General features: G+C 31.7%; 1 protein-coding gene across 28 annotated transcripts in view; it reads right to left on the minus strand.

Moving 5' to 3' along the window:
* The window catches only part of LOC120081626, a 50,463-nt gene extending 38,652 nt beyond the window's left edge, over positions 1-11,811 (minus strand). For 11 of the 28 annotated variants that reach the window (XR_005482893.1, XR_005482898.1, XR_005482895.1 and 8 more), the window contains exons 1-4: positions 11,516-11,811; positions 8,713-9,383; positions 705-754; positions 253-495 (exon numbers count right to left, since the gene is read on the minus strand). Coding sequence is in view for 7 of the 28 variants with exons in the window: in XM_039036658.1 (XP_038892586.1) it covers positions 253-327; positions 705-731 (102 nt within the window). In the remaining 21 variants the exon portion in view is untranslated. Of the gene's footprint in view, positions 1-252; positions 504-605; positions 755-871; positions 1,175-1,211; positions 1,290-3,274; positions 3,625-8,712; positions 9,384-11,515 lie in introns of those variants that run through there. The other 17 variants (XM_039036655.1, XM_039036661.1, XM_039036662.1 and 14 more) reach the window with 15 other exon arrangements.
* Positions 11,812-17,955: the final 6,144 nt, after the last annotated feature.

The following is a 17,955-nucleotide window of genomic DNA, read 5'->3' on the forward strand; positions in this document are numbered from 1 at the left end:
CTACCTTTTGAAGTTTTGCCTTTTCCAACTCTTTTCTTCACTCTCTTTGATCCATTTCTCGATTTTGACTTCTTTAGGCATAATTTTTGTCTTTTTAGCTCATTTTGAATATAATTTTAATTCTTAATCATAACCTCTGAAAATCACTAGCAAAAACATTAAAAACAATCCTAAATCTAAGGTAATAATGTGCATTTTATGTGCATTTCAGTTTATTTTATTCATTTTAGGGCTATGTGTAATAAAACTTACCTTTGCTCTTGAAGCTCCCAAAGGCCAACGACTATAATTTTTGTTTTCCCTCTTGTAATAAATTACTTTGTTAAGCTGTTAAAACAAAAAACAGTTAGTTAGAGTAAATGTCTGAGAGAGGTCTATAAAAACATAAGAGTATCGGGTGAGAGATCTTATCTAAAAAAATCTGTAAATGTTTTCTTTTATTGCTTAATAAAATCTTGGCTCCCTCCCTTCACAATGGATGTAAGCTTCTTTAAGCTGAACCACTTAAACAAGTTGTGTCAATCTTCTTCATCCTTATTCTTCTTCTTCCTTAATTCTTGAAGAATTGGTAAATCGTGCAACAGAACATCTCGTCTACAACTCACTTTTCCATCTCTCCCCTTTTCTTTCTTCAAAATTGTTTCTTAAAAAAAGATTTGGAATTGATCTCATTCGGGCATAAAGTGCATGCAATATTAAGATACCTGCATGGCAACTCCCACATCACACATGTGTTCGCAAATCCTAGTGCCACCTGCAAGCATAAAGTAACAGTAGTATCTAAGCTCCAAAATACAAGAATTAGATTCTTGAAAATTCAAGAATGGCTATGGCAAGGTATGAAATCGAGAAGTTTGATGGAAAAACTAACTTTGGGTTATGGAAAACTAAGATCAAGGAGATCTTGGGGCAACTAAAGGCATCCAAAGCTATCCTAGACCCTTCAAAGTTACTAGCCACCATGTCAATTAAAGAAAAAAAAAAAATATCGAATTTGCAACGTATGGAACAATTATACTAAACCTTAGTGATAATGTTTTGAGATAGATAATAGAAGAAGAAACAACCTATATGATCTGGAATAAACTCAATGAGTTGTATGAATCCAAGACTCTACCTAACAAGATGTATCTTAGAGAAAGTTTATTTATGTTTAAGATGGACCTTGCAAAGAACCTGAATGAAAATCTTGATAAGTATAAGAGATTTACAATCGAGTTCAAGTCAATAGGTGAAACCGTTGGAGAAAACAATGAAAACTTTGTTCTGTTGAACTATCTTCCAGATTCCTACAAAGAAGTTAAAGCTTCCCTAAAATATGGCAGAGACTCCATTAAAGTTGATACAATCATCACAGCTTTAAAGTCAAAAGAAATGGAGTTGTTATATGCTACCGAGAAAAAGACACAAAAATGCGGATGGCTTGTTTGCCAAAGGGAATAAAAAATTTAAAGGAAAATAAACAAAAATCAGAAGAAAAGGAGAAAGGAAAAAAGAAGACTAAACGCACTTATTGTCACAAAGAAGGCCATTGGAGGAAAGAATGTTATTCTCTAAAAAGAAAGCAAAATGCAAACAAGAATAACAAAGCAAAATAGAATGAAACTCTGCACCTGTAGAAAACTCTTTCTCCTACACTAACGCACTAACCATCTCAGACACTTAAGACAGTCAGCTTTTGACAGAAGATTAGGTGCTGGACTCAGGTTGTTCATGTCATATGACCCCCACAAAGGTTTGTTTAGAACTTATAGAGAATGGGATGGTAGAATGGTGTACATGAGAAACCATGATGCTTACAAAATTGTAGGAATAGGATTACTGTCCCTAAAATTCAAAGATGGATTTGTTAGGCTTATACCAAATGTGAGGCATGTTCTTATTCTAAAAGGGGACCTGCTTTCACTTGGAATGCTTGATGCTATAGGTTGTGAATACATAGGGAGTGATGGAACCTTTAAGGTTCTTAAAGACTCCAAGGTCATGCTGATAGGTGTTAAGAGAAATGGGCTCTACATCATCAAAGATGTTCAAATGGTAGAATCAGCTCTGGTGATCACAAATAAATCATTAACATGGGGAGATTATTGGCACAGGAGACTATCACATATCAATGCAAAAGGGATTGAAATTCTGTTAACACAGGACATACTTCCAACAGATATATCTAAAACTCTATGTTTCTGTGAATTTGTGTTATAGGTAAATCCAAGAGATAGAGCTTCAAACACTCACAACACAGAGCTAAGGACATCCTAGAGTACGTACACTCAAACCTTTGGATCCCAAATCAAACCCCTTCCCTAAGTGGGTCCAAGTATTTTTTTATCCTTAATTGATGACTATTCTAGAAGAAGCTGGGTGTTTATCCTTAAATCTAAAGATCAAGTGTTTGTCAAATTTAAATAATGGAAGTCCCTAGTTGAAAAACATACCAATAAACAAGTAAAATTCTTAAGAAGTAATAATGGGTTAGAGTTTTGTAATGATGAATTCAACCAATTTTGTAAGAATTAGGGAATTAAAAGATATAGAATAGTTAGGTACACCGCTCAACAAAATGGAGTGGCTGAGAGGCTTAATTGCACCATAGAAAGGGTTAGATGTCAATTATCTAATGCCATACTTCCTGAAAATATTGGGCAGAGGTAGTGTCCTATACTGTTTATACTCTTAATATATGCCCTCATACTTCAATTGAATTCCTAACCCCTATTGAGAAATGGTCTGGAAAGCCCCCTAAAATAGAACATCTTAAAATATTTGGATATGAGGGCTATGTGCATCAAAACCAAGGGAAGTTGAAAGCTAGAGCTGTCAGATGTATGTTTCTTGGGTTTACTGAGGGAGTAAAGGGCTATAGACTATGGCACCCAATTGAGAAAAGATGTATAAAAAGTAGAGATGTTATCTTTAGAGAAAGGGAAATGTTCATGTCTGTGGGAGTTAGCTCTAAAGAAAGATCCCATAATGAATCCACACAAATTGAGGTGGAGTCTAATATGAATCCTAACTCCCTAAACCCAAACAACACATCTAAAACATTAGACACTGAGAATCAAAATACTGAACAAAGAAAAGACACAGAAATTCAACAACCTGACCTAAGAGACTGAAGGAACTCTAATTTACAGAGGACCTTTGAGCGGAAGCGGATTGTCCAAATTCCATTGTGAATGAACTCATATATTTACAGTCATACAGAACAGATTATGCACAAAACTTAAATTACAGCATGCTTCTTAAATGAAAAACAAAGGATAAGAGATTATACCTTTGAAGAAACCTTCTTCAAGTAAATCCCTCGATCAAACTTGCTCACAAACACAGCGAACAACTTGAACTCCCTCGAACAAGTAGCAACTCGATCCTCAAACAAACCGGATGCTACCACTAGATTACCTTGGTATTCTCAGTGTGAGAATCTAGGAGTGGTGGGCTCCGACTTATTTTGGTTAGATGGGAAGGTTTAGAGTTTAAGAGGAAGATGATCGACTAAAGGAAAATATGGTCGTGTAGAAGATGAATTCTATCGCATAGACAATGTACTCGATCGTGTACGTTCTCGAGTGATCGTATAATAAGACTCTCTTACTCAATTACTGATAATGTCAGTCGTGTGAGATTTTGAAATCAAATTTCATTTTATCCCAAAATTGCCATAAAACCGTATAACTACCCACTAAGGGTGGTTATGGAGAAAAGAAATTAATTATCATATAATTAATAAATTATAAATAAATATGATAACTAACTTATCATATTATATTTATAACCTATAGTTTTAATATTGCATCATATACAATCTATAAACCATAGTTCTTTTTCTATTTTATTGCATTTAATATAAATCATATTTATATTAAATTTAATAACTATGAATCTAATTCATAAAATATATATCTGAATCATATCCAAATATTAGTTCCTCCAATCAAACAAAAATGTATGAAATACTTTATATCAATTATATCATATATAATTGATTAATTTAATTATATCATATATAATCAAAATCCCTCTGATTAATTTGAACATTTCAAATTAACCCAAAAACTGATTCTCAACTATCCATTGAGATACCAAGGGGACCTTATGGACCTATAGCTTGAAGCTCCAATGATAAGTGAATAATTAGCTAAACTCTTTAATCACATTATCCACCATCCATTAACTGTCGAACACTCCACTAAAGACCGACAGCTGCACTCTTCGCACTACAAATATACTTCTGTGTTCATTGGATATAACCAATCAACAGTAGGCTGACCCTTCATAAATTTCTCATAAGTACAACTAGGCCAAATTACCGTTTTGCACCTATAGTTACATCTAACTCCTTAAGTACCACTGATTCCTCTAATGGACAATAGATCATAGTCTCATTATGACCGAACCCCTCTCGGGCCAAGAAAGGGTTTGGCGCAACATTATTCAAGACCCAAAATCAGCCCTTAAGGGAGCAATTTATCTACTTACCCCTGCTTCCGGGAAGGAGTGAATTCCATCTTGTGTAGCTGGGTTCCCAGCTCTCCGATCAGACGAATCCCCAAAATGGTAGGCTTGTTGAGTCGAAGATCTGGCCAGTCTCACCCATGCAAATCAAAGAACTGCCCTCATAGGCAAGAGTTTACAACTTATTCAGGATTAAGGTCATGTTACCTATGGTCATCCTAGTGAAAGGAAAGTCTCAATTATGGACGACATTATAAAACGAGACTAAATAGTTCGTGGTCCGATCTTATACAAACTCCTTTGTATAGAATATCCCCGCTCGCATGTCTAATACACGATGATGAGGATCAGATCATTTGTAGAACTTTACAACATTTGTAATACCTACAAAGTGGGCCATACTCATAGTGTCACCAGGATAAGGTACCCATGCCTTATCTATATACTACAGACCATTTAGATTATCACTTAAAACATGATCCACTTATATGTCTCCACATACATGTTTAAGTTACAATGATAACCATGGATCTTAGTTTATTGGTTTATGGTTAATACAACTAAAATACCACATATTTCATAGACAATGTGAATAAAATATCATATATTATTAATCACAAAATGTTTGTTCATACAAGTATATACAAACTACAGGACGCTACGAGATTTAGGGCATCAACCCTAACAGGGACTACTCCCTAGGTAGGGATAGACAGTGAAGAACTATAACACCTCTTGCTAGGTACTTTGAAGCTGATTTAGCCTCCTATGTTTTTAATGTTGAAGAGTTCATAAAAGATTACGAGCCTTCTAACTTTTACCAAGCCATAAATAGTACAAATGTAGGCAATGGATAAATGCTATGAATGAGGAGATGGACTCCCTATCAAGAAATGAAACTTGGATTTTACAACCTTTACCTAAAGGATATAAACCTATAGACTCCAAATGGGTTTATAAAATAAAAGAGGGAATCCTAGGTGTTCAAGAGCCTAGATATAAAGCAAGGCTTGTGGCAAAAAGCTGTACACAAAAAGAAGGGATAAATTATAATGAAATCTTCTCACCTGTGGTTAAACAAACATCTATTAGATGACTTTTTTCTTTAGTAGTTCAAAATAATCTTGAAATTAGATCAATTAGAGGTAAAAAAGCTTTCCTTTATGGTTTCTTGGATGAAACTATATATATAAAACAACCACAAGGATACATTGCAAAATGAAAAGAATACCCATACTGTCTTCTAAAGAATCCATCTATGGCCTGAAACAGTCGACTAGGTGTTGGTATCAGAGGTTCAATGAAACATAGCTAAACTAGGCTTTATTCGAAGTTCTTATGATAATTGTCTACATAACAGTCATATAAAGGAATAATCTACCTTCCCTTATATGTTGATGATATGTTATTAGCAAGGGAACACATAGAGGACTTGAACCAAGTTAAACATCTCCTAAAAAAGGAGTTTGAAATAAAAGACCTTGGTGAATCTAGGAAAATCCTTGGAATAGAAATTGAAAGGCCTAAAGGTGATTCAAGCTTAACTATAACACAAACTTCTTATAGTGAAAATTTTTTGTAAAAATTTAAAATGACCAATGAGCTATCACTATTTCCCTTGCCCTTCATTTCAAATTATCATAAGAAAATTCACCTAAAGAGTATGAAAATGAACACCAAGCCTTAATGAAAATAGTACCTTATTTATAAGCTATAGGTAGTCTAATGTACTTAATGATTTCAATTAGACCAGGCATATCTTATGCTACAAGTGTCGTTAGCAAATATATGGCAAACCTGTTGGGGTTGATGCCCTAAATCTCGTAGGGTCTTATAGTTTGTAAACCTTGTATGAACAAACATTTCTGTAATTAATAATATTTGATATTTTATTCACTTTGTCTATAAAATATATGATATTTTAGTTGCATTAATCACAAACCAAAAAACTAACATCCATAATTATCATTATAACTTAAACATGTATGTGGAGACATACAGATGGATCATGTTTAAGTGATATCCTAAATGGTTTGTAGTATATGGATAAGGCCGAGTACCTTATCCTGATAACACTACGAGTATGACCCGCTTTGTAAGTTTTACAAATGTTGTAAAGCACTACAAATTATATGATCCTGATTATTCATGTATTAGATATGCGAGCGAGGATATTCTATACAAAGGAGTTTGTATAAGATCGGACCATGAAATGTTTAGTCTCATTATATAACAACGTTCAACTTTCATTTCACTAGGATGACCATAGGTAACATGACCTTAATCCTGAGTGAGTTGTGAACTCTTGCCTATGAAAGCAGTCTTTTGATTTGTATGGGTTAAAGTGGCCAAATCGCCGACTCCACAAGTCTATCATTTTGGAAAAGCTGGGAACTCAGCTACACAAGATGGAATTCCTTCCTTGAAGCAGGGGTAAGTAGATAAATTGCTCCCTTAACGGCCGATTTCGAGTTTTAAACAATGTGGCGCACACCCTTTCATGGCCAGACAGGGGTTTAGTCATAATGGGACTATGATCTATTGTTCATTAGAAGAATCAGTGGTACTTAAGAAGTTAGATATAACTATAGAGGCAAAACGGTAATTTGGTCCAACTGTACTTACGAGCGATTTGTGAAGCTTCATCATACTATTGATTGGTTATATCCGATGGACATATAAATATATCTGTAGTGCGAAGAGTGCAGTTGTCAGTCTTTAGTGGAGTGCCCAACAGTTAACGGATGGTGGATAGTATAGTTAAAAAGGTACATTAATTATTCACGTACCGTTGGAGCTTCAAGCTTCCCCTTGGTAGCTCAAAGGATTTATTTGAGAATCAGTTTTAGGGTTAATTTGAATTGTTCAAATTAATAAGAGATAATTTAATTTTATATGATATAATTCAATTAATTCAATTATATATAATATAATTGACATAATGTATATGATACAGTATAGTTCAATTCGAGGAACAAATTTTTGAATATGATTCAAATATATTTTCTATAAATAAGATTCATAGTTGTTAAATTTAATATAAATATGATTTATATTAAATGCCATAAAATAGAAAAAAATAACTATGGTTTATATATTGTAAATGATACAATATTAAAACTATAGGTTATAAATATAATATGATAAGTTAGTTATCATATTTATTTATAATTATTAATTATTTGATAATTTATTCCCTTTTTCTCTCTAACCAACTTAGTGGGAAGTTATACTGTTTTATGGCAAAATGGGATAAAATAAAATTTGATTCTATTATTTCAAAGCCTCTTAGAGTTACACGACTTGCTAAGTCTTCTACACGATTTCCTTGAGAGACTATACAATCAACTTAGAAAGTCTATGCGAAAGACTTGATTGCCTACAGGATTGAGAGATCCTTCTATGCGATAGAGTTTGTCTTTCTCGATCGTTTTCCTCCTCCAACTCCTAAACTCCCTCTAACCAAAATAGCCAGAGCCCACTACTCCTGGGTTCTCACACCAAGAATACCAAGGTAACTAAGTGGTAATGTCCTCTTTTGGTTCGAGAGTTGCGTTGTTGTTTGCTGCTATTTGAGGAGAGTCCTTGCTTGTTCGACACGTTGGTGAATGTTTGTGGGATTTACTTGAAGAAGTGTTCTTCAAAGGTATAATCTCTTGAACTTTGTTTATTTTTAGAAAGCATGCTTTAATTTAGTTAAAGTTGTTAATCTATCTATATTACAGTAAATATTTATGTTCAATCGAAATGAAATTTGGATGATCCGCTTCTGCTCAAAGGTTCTCTATAAAATAAGATCCTTCAAAGCCTAGATAAAAGACACTGGAAAGCTACCAAATGGGTTCTTAGAGATCTTAAATACACTCAGAATGCTAAACTAATATATAAAGCTAATAAACCTTTACATAATGAATTGTTTGGCTATGTCAACTCAGATTTTGTAGGTGATCTAAACAAGCAAAGATCTCTATCAGGCTACACTTTCTTATTAGGCAAAAATCTTTTGAGCTGGAAAGTTTCACTACAACCAGTAGTGGCCCTTTCAAAAACTGATGTAGAATTTATAGCTTTGTCAAAAGCTGTAAAAGAAGGTATTTGGCTAAAATCGTTGTTAAATGACTCTGGAATTCAACAAAAAACAGTGCAAATTTTTTTGTGATAACCAAAGCACTATCGCACAAAACATATAGATGTTAAATTCCATTATATTCGAGAAGAACTAGAGAAAGGAGAAGTTGAAATTCTAAAGATTCATACCACAAAGAATGTATCAGATATGCTCACCAAACCCGTAACCAAACAGAAACTGAAGTTTTGCTTGGATCAAATCGAGTTCACACTGTCAGAAAGTGGATAGATGAATAAATCAAAAGGAAAGGTTTAAAAGCTTTCGAAGCTTCAAAGGTGGAGATTTGTAATCAAACTTATCTTTGCTCTTGAAGATCCCAAAGCCCAACAACTATAATTTTTGCTTTTCCTCTTGTGATAAATTACTTTGTTAAGCTGCTAAAACAAAAAACAATTAGTTAGAGTAAATGTCTGAGAGAGGTCTATAAAAATAGAGAGTATCGAGTGAGAGATCTTATCTGAAAAAACCTGTAAATGTTTCCTTTGATTGCTTAATAAAATTTTGGCTCCCTTCCTTTACCGTGGATGTAAACTTCTTCAAGCTGAACCACTTAAACAAGTTGTATCAATCTCCTTCTTCCTTCTTCTTCTTCTTCTTTAATTCTTGAAGAATAGGTAAATCGTGCAATAGAACATCTCGTCTACAACTCACTTCTCCATCTCTCCACTTTTCTTTCTTCAAAATTGTTTCTTCAAAAAAGATTTGGAATTGATCTCATTTGAGCATAAAATGCATGCAATATAAGGCACCTGCGTGGCAATTCCCACGTCACAAATGTGTTTGCAAATCCTAGTGTCACCTGCAAGCATTTAAAGTAACACTACGTTACAACTTTTGAAAGAGAAGGCTTGAGTTGTTTATTGTGTTTTACCGAGAAGAACAAGATTGTTAATTCGTGTGATTGTGAAGTGAGAAGGACGGTAGATCTTGAGTTCCCTACAAGAAAACCAAACTATTGCAGCGGTTTATGTAGTCTACAATAACGTTTTATAACCGCTACAACATTTATAGCAACGGTCTCACAACCACTGATAAAAGCAGTGTTGAAAGCTCAATTGCAGCGATTTTTAAAAGTGCTGGAATCAAAATGCAAACCGCTACTATATCCTTATCTATAGCAACATTTTTTTTGTTTGTAGCAATAAACGATTTAATTTATAGCAACATTTTTTTTGTTCATAACAACAAATGGTTCAATCTATAGTAGCACTTTTGTTGGTTTATAATAACAAATATCTTAATCTATAGCAACACTTTTTAGATTTATAGTAACAAAGGTTTTAATTTATAGCAATATTGACAGTAGTCTATTAAATCAGTTAAAAGCCCCAACTTCAACAAAATTTTCAAATAATTTGCAACAGTTATATTGTTATGAATCAATTCTTTAACAATATTGCTAATGTATTCCATTACTTTTTTACACAAAATTAAATTAAATGATATAATTGTTTAGTAATGAAAAATATATGCTAAAAAGGATATCTCCAAATTTTATCCGTAATATATAAAGTTTAAATACAAAAAACATTCAAATAGAAGAATGTTCAAATAAGATATCTAATGTCATCTAAAATATACATCATAAACAAAATATTAGTATTTAGGTTGTTGAGATATTATATTGCTTTACAACTACAAAAAGAGATACTAAATTATATGAAAGATGCTTGGTTGAGTTCATGGACGTGGATTCATCATTTCTTGGAGATCTGCTTGATCATAAAAATAAATAATGATAAAGATTAATAAATTTTCTAATAGGAAAGGATAGGATTTTAAGAATTAAACAGATTTATACCAAGGGAAACCATATCTTTGAAGTCTTTATAAAGAAAACTTGAAAATGAAAATAAACTACTTAAACCTACAAGTGTTTCCAAATTTAAAACTGGTCAATTAAGAGATTTGTGCAACTTGATATTGATATGTAGTCATTACTGCCATATTGGCTCCTTCTTCCTATGAAGAACCAAAAACACAAATGCTATATTAAAATTCTAAAGAGAGTAATGCCCCAATCAAGTCAAGGAAAAAACATTAATAAAATTATCACTAAACATACCTTTGTAAGGATTAGCACATCTACTATATTAAAGTAGTGTAGTTATAAAAATATAAGTAAATAGATCTTAAAACTAAATTGGTACTTCAAAGGGTATCACTAAATAATGGTACCTTCAATTTTATAAATATGAGCAAGATAATGTTTTAAAGGTCTTCATCCAACCGTATATCTAAAAGATAAAACAAAAATATGAATAAATTCAACCAGAATATATTAGTAATTTACCTAGACAAACTTCAACATGCAAAGTTTCAATCCTCATCCCATTTCAATCGGAATGTATTAGTTTATTTTACCACTCACATCCAATGCATGTTTTTCATGTGTTGAGTGAAGAGAAAGCCACATACACTTTAAATTTATTATGGGTTTTATGCTTTACCAACTTAGATAAAATACTCTTCATTCTCATTCAAGTCAGATGAACGGAAAATGAAAGAATGTTTTTAATATTCTCTTCCCCTCTCTTGATCAATTGCAAGCAAAACCAAGGCATACACATACAAGCTTCTCAAATTAAAAGGAGAAAAGAATGAAGAATTACACATCTTACATCCATTTGGAAAAGGAACTTTAGTTAATCTCCTTCCAAGGAGAAATACAATACCAGTTATAAATCTTCCCTCTCAATCACTCTATAATCTTGTGAAAATTAAATTAAAGAGTGGGTTTTATATGCCTTGAACTATAGTGTACCCAAGTGAGTTAAAACTTTGATTGATTGTAACCTGAGCCCGATAAGAAGGATAAGTTTCCAACATATTTCTTACCTTGAATCTAATTTTTTCAACAACCAAATAAAAATCAAAGAAAGATTTTGGAAGAAAAACCTATGTCTCGAAAGGGAAAAACAATAAAGCTACCTTCTGATTTGGAAGACTTTGTAGACCGGGGGCGATTCAATATTCCTTTGTTTGCTGACATGGACGATTTCTCCTTTGGCTACTGCGAAAATCCTCTTGCTCAAGAATGATTTAATCTTTGAGTTGATCTTTTGGTGCTTAGGTCTCAATCGATCAAGAACAAGATTTACAAAAAAGAATTGAGGATTTGAGAGGAGACTATTTTAGGGGGAAAATGGGAGAAAGAAAAATTTAAATGAATTGAGTTTTGAGAGGGAATGTTTGGGGAGAACGGGTGAGAGAATGAGAAGACGCAAGACTTTTATTTTGGTTTAGTAAAATATATTAAATTAATTTTAAAAAACATATATATATTAAATTAAATAGCTTTCACTTTTTTCAAGAAATTTTTTTACCAAAATTTTTTTATCAATTCGTTTTATTTTAATATATTTGCCACACTTGTAAATATATGCCACTAAAAAAAACTCCTACATTTGTACATAAACTTATAACCATTTAAAATTTTGAAAAAAATGGTCACATTACATCTAATTGCAACATATTTTCTTTTGTATGTGGCTAGAAACTGTTGCAATTTTATAAACTTTTGCTGCGATTTTTGAACTGTTGCAAAATATTTGTTGTTATGGATTTGTTTTCTTGTAGTGGTTGTTTCTCTTAATACTATTGAAGCATTGTCTTTTGCAAAAGAAGAGATTGTCATACTTTGAGGGAGTCTTAAGTATTTCAGGGGAAATGATTTTAATTTTAACATGAAAAGATTGAAGTTATTTTCGAGAGGGAGTCTCACAATTATTTCACTAATTAAGGTTGTTCGTGCGTCACCGAAAAAACCTTGCATTTACAGATAAATATAACGTTGTGAACGCTTAAATGTTCATTTGGGAAAATATCTTTCTTCCGCACAGTACCTCTCAAATGTAGGTGGTATTATATCGAATTGGATTACCAAATTTTGTATTATATTTTATCGCTTTATTATCTATGTTTATTTTAATTTGATGTTCTTAGAATTGTTGTGACATTACCTAACTTCTTTCGTAAATGAATAATCAAAGGTTGATCATGGTTGAATATAAGTGATCTTTTACACACACATATGTTATATTCAGAAATAATATAGTTTCAACTTTCTATTTTTTATAGTAATTATAATGGGTGTGGCCAAATGCACCGTTTCTCATTGATACTCACGTGTCAATGAGTAGTTCTTAATTAAGTGAATTAATTAATTTTCACTTCCATGTGTCGTGGAATTAAGATTTTTTTTTCTTACATAATGATAGATGTTTGTAGAAATAGAAAATTAAGACTAAAAATGTATTAGTTTTAAATTAGTATGTAATGTGGGGGTAAAGGAAAACATTAAAGTTTGTTTGATAACGTTTTTGTTTTTCATTTCTTATTTTTGTTTCTATTTTTTAAGAAACGAACTTGTTTGATAATTATTTCTATTTCTTATGTCTGACATTTAAGAGATTATTCTAAAAAAAGAATCAAATTTGAGAACTTACAAAAAAAAAAAAAAAATAGTTTCTTTCGATTTGTTTCTTACTTTTACTTAATCGTTTCACGGAGTAATCAATTCCAATCCATCCTTCATTGGTGTTTGGCACTAGGCTTTCCTTCCTTAATCCTCCCTTATCTAGGTTTGAATCATATTTAGGGGCTGTTTGGAGTCTAACATGAGATGGTATATCCCCACATCCTATATCATCTCAGTGTTTGGAGACCCATTATCTTATCTCACTGATTTTAATTGTTTGTGGTCCCCATTTTCAGAACGTGATTTTTTCATGATTTTCTGAAAAGCTACTTGGGATTTTATAATTGATTGTCTGAGATTAACTTGTAATATGTGAGATGTAATTATAAGTTAATTTCTAAGAAGTAAAAGATTAGATGGACTTGTAAATGGTTATCTATAACTGAGAGTATTATTCCTATTGACCTAGAAAAAACTATATTGAATGTTTTATAAGTCGATGGTAATTAATTATTCATCTTAGTGTAAGCCCTAAAGCGTAATGCATTTAGGTAAACATTTTTAATATGGATTCATTTCAGCATATTTAGCTAATTAAGTAATTAGGACCGTTGGTTCGATTTCCAACCAATTGGGCTAGGGATAGTTAAGAACTAAAATTACATTTAAATAATTCGATGATTAAGATTGCATTGAATCATTCCTATCTTCTAAGCTAGAGTGTTTTTATTAATTTCATTTTTATCTTTTTACTTTCTTGGACTTTACTTTCTATGCATTTCTAGTTATCCAATCCATATCAACTCCTCCCCCTCCCTTTACCACTTTGACTAAAAATGAGCTTCGAAGGGCTAATCTTGCTTCCCTGGGGTTCAACCCAAACTTGCCAATTACGCTACTCATTAGTATAAGTTGTTAGTTCATGAGATTATAAATATTATTTGATTGTCAAAGGGAGGCTTACGACACCCATTCTTTCACATTGATCATCCATTAGGTCCTTGTACTAGCTCACAACAGATTAAACAAGGATATTTAATGTTGAAAGAATTTGAAGTGTTCAAAACATTCAAGGGAACTTATGTTAATTGTATTTGATATATAATTAATATGATATATATAGATATATTATAATATGGAGTTAATTTTGAATAAGATTCAAATTTAAACTTTATAATATGAGAGTACTAATATTTGAATTTGATTCAAGTATTAAATTAATATGAATTGGATTCATATTAAGATTATAGGTTAAAGATTAATGTGAATGTGATTTATATTAAAACTAGGAAAATTATTTCAAATGACAAATCTACTGAAAATATTTATAAAATATAGCAAAATTTCAAAATCTATCAATATAAATACTGATAGACACTGATAGAAGTTCATTGGTGTCTATCAATGATAAATTCTGAAATTTTGTTATATTTTATAAATATTTTTGTGCATTTTCCTATATTTGAAAACAAATCTTAAACCTATAAGTTATGAGAGAATATGTATCTTAAAATATGATTCATATTTACATTAAATTAAATATATGAAATCGAATGAATTAATTAAATTAGATTTAATTAATATTTAATTAAATTAGATTTAATCACTTAGTTAAATACTCCTCTACAATTGCTGGGGAATGGGGACGGAAATTATAACTCCCCTCACGTATCTTCTTAAGACGGCATTCTGCAATTCTTGAAGGAACTATCTTTTTGGAGAACACAAAAAAACACTCAAAAAAAAATTTCTCTCACAAGAATTCATCAAAATTTCCTTCTTCTTCAACATAAGAATCCCAAAATGTTCCTTGTTCCAAGAGGATATCAGAGAAGATCTATGGGTCATATTCTTCTTTTGTACGTGAGGTGTTTTTAAAGGATCGGAAGAAATCTTTGAAGATTTGATCTACAAACATAATTAATCTTCTTCCCTTTTCTCTCATAGAAAAGCATGTTTAACTTATTATTATTTCTCTGATATGTATATACTTCCTGTAACAAAATAGGGGGCAAAAGGACAATCACATGCTTCCGCACATGTTTAATCCTTTTAATAACTTATCGAAAACAAAAATGTGAAAGAAAAAGGTACAAATAATTAACGGGTAGGGTATAATAGGCATTTAACCAAAAATGAAAGGCAAAATGGGAAGAGAAAGATTCTCCCCATATAACACATTTTATATATGATGTCGATTTTCTCTTCACTGAGAAGCATGACAATTCACTTCCTAAAATCTCTTGCATTTCTATAGGATAATCTCCTGACACAATTTGATCGTTTATCCTAGTCACATTAAAACAAATTAAATGGGTTTACAAAAGTCAGTTAGATAACGTTCCCGTTTCTCATTTCTCGTTTTTCATTTATTTATTTATTTATTTTTTTCTGTTTCCTACTTTATGAGAAACAGAAACAAGAATATGTTTGATTATTATTTCTATTTCTCGTTTATTGAGAAAAAGAAACAAAAACAAAAACTTGTTTGATAACTATATATATCATCATTAAAAATCGAAAAACAAATGATCAAAAGTTTATATCATCTAATACAAATAAGTTTTGATGCACAACTAAATACAAAACAAAGTTGTAACTATCCTTCAAATTTTGTCCAAATTTTGTCGACAATATCATCTCTTACTTGAGTAATTATCTCAAATAATTTCAACACACATCTAACTCAACCATATTACTATGCAAAATTTATAATTCAAAAGTTTAAGAAAGTTTCAGATTTACATATTATCTAAAATTTGAAAATTAAAATAATATATAAATCTAAATATTAGAAAATTTATAATTTAAAATTAAATTAATATATAAATAAAATATATTAAACTTAATAAATATAATAAATAAAAATAAAAGCAATACAATATAAAACAAGAAAGGTGAAAAAAAAAAGGTTTATAAATATAATAAATTAAGACAAAGGAAATATCTTTACAATAAGAAAAAGGAAATATAATATTAAAAAAAACAAAAAGATTCAAAAAATACTTTAAGGGGCTGTTTGGGGCGCTGAAATGATATAGGATGTAGGGAGTTCTAATGTCTTGAGAGTTCTGATTGAGTATGAACGATAGAGTATGATCGAGTATGTTCAAGCACTAAGATGATATACAATACACAGAAGGAAAATGATGATGAAAAAAAGAAACTCATAGCTAAGATATAAAGATTACATTCAAATAAAACTCCCAAAAATTATATTGAGTTCAAATCCCTAAACCCCTAAACTAGAAACTAGGTCTTACCTTCCCATGGAGATGAAGAGAAGAACCCAGTGAGTCTTCATTAATTACATGAGAAGAGGGAAAGAAAATAGAAGAAGAATACAAGTACAAGAGGTGAGAAGATGGAAAAAATTGACTAGGAACCGATTGGGGAAGAGGAGAAGATGATAGATCCTAAGATTGGATCATACAAAAGCCCTAAAAAATTATATATATATTTTGAAGTCGCTATAGCGCTGGACCTTATCCCACCGAAGCGTAGTTGCTATGCTTGCACAGTGCAACAATGCTAAGCTAGTATGCATGCCTTCTGATGCAGCAGGAGTGCCACCATGCCACAGGGGAGCGCCAGGGTGCTGCACCTCAAATGCAGCTACTGGAAAATGTGTCACGCCTAGCGCTTGCCCTGTTTCCACACTTATGCTTGATTTTGCCCATTTTTCTTGCTAATTGCCTTCTTTTAGCCTGAAACGCATCCAAACTATCCCCAATTCTCCTTATACTCGAAAACATATCTAAGAGCTAGAATAAACATTAAATTTAGAAGAACTAACATGATTTAAGTAGAGAAAGATAGCTCATTTGGAGAGCTATCAATGGACCTACATTTATAAGCTCCAATGATACAAGATTAATTAATTAAGCTCTTTAATTAAGTTAATAAACATTCATTAACTATGGAGAACTCCACTAAGGACTCATAAGTTGTTCGTAATTACAGTTGGATCAAATTACTATTTTACCCCTTTAATTACCTCTAGCTTCTTAAGTATCATTGATTCTCTAATAAACAATGTTTTATAGTCATACCACAAACAAAGTCCCTCTCAAGCGAGTGAGAGGGTGAAGCCTCATTGTTCAAGTCTCGGAGTAAACACTTAAGGGAACAACTTATCTACTTACCCTGAAGAGAGGAAGGAATGAGTTCCATCTTGTGAAGCCATGCCCCCAACTCCTCGGTTTATTAAGTCGGCGAATTGGGCCAGTCTCACACATACAAATCAGATGATAATTCTCATAAGCAAAAGTTCATAACTCACTCAAGATTGAGATCGAGTTACATGGTTATCATTTGAAATACTGATCTCTTCAGTTAACGGCAATACAAAGAGAGATTATATATTTGGTAGTCTAATCTTATACAAACTCATTGTGTAGGATACCTCCACTCATATGTCTCCACATGAACAATTTGGATCAAATCGTTTGTAACACTAACAACATTTGAAATATCTACAAAGTAGGTCATATCCATAGTGTCACCAGAATAAAACACCCAACCTTATCCATATACTTTTGGCCTTTTAGGTTAATACTTGAACACAATCCACTTGTATGTTAACCACATACTGTTCAAGTTACATTAAATAACCTTGGATCTTAGTTTATTGGATTTCCGTCATGCAAATAATAAATAATACTTAATTTATTTGAAAATAAGTAATACTTTATGTATTTGCAATTAATAGACTACAAGATTTAAGACATATATCCTAATAATCTTTCACGTGTCGTAAAGTTGTACAATACATGAAAGTAAAATACAATAAACTAGAACATACAATATATCCAATAGCATCTTCCACTTTCCCTAGACAATGTGATACATATCCCGTAGATGTAGACCTCTAGATGACTCTTGAACATTTTAGCAATGAGAGTCTTTGTAAATGGATCAGTAATATTGTGTTCCAAAGCTATCTTCGTGA

Source organism: Benincasa hispida, chromosome 7, assembly GCF_009727055.1.
Source record: "Benincasa hispida cultivar B227 chromosome 7, ASM972705v1, whole genome shotgun sequence".
NCBI lineage: Eukaryota > Viridiplantae > Streptophyta > Magnoliopsida > Cucurbitales > Cucurbitaceae > Benincasa > Benincasa hispida.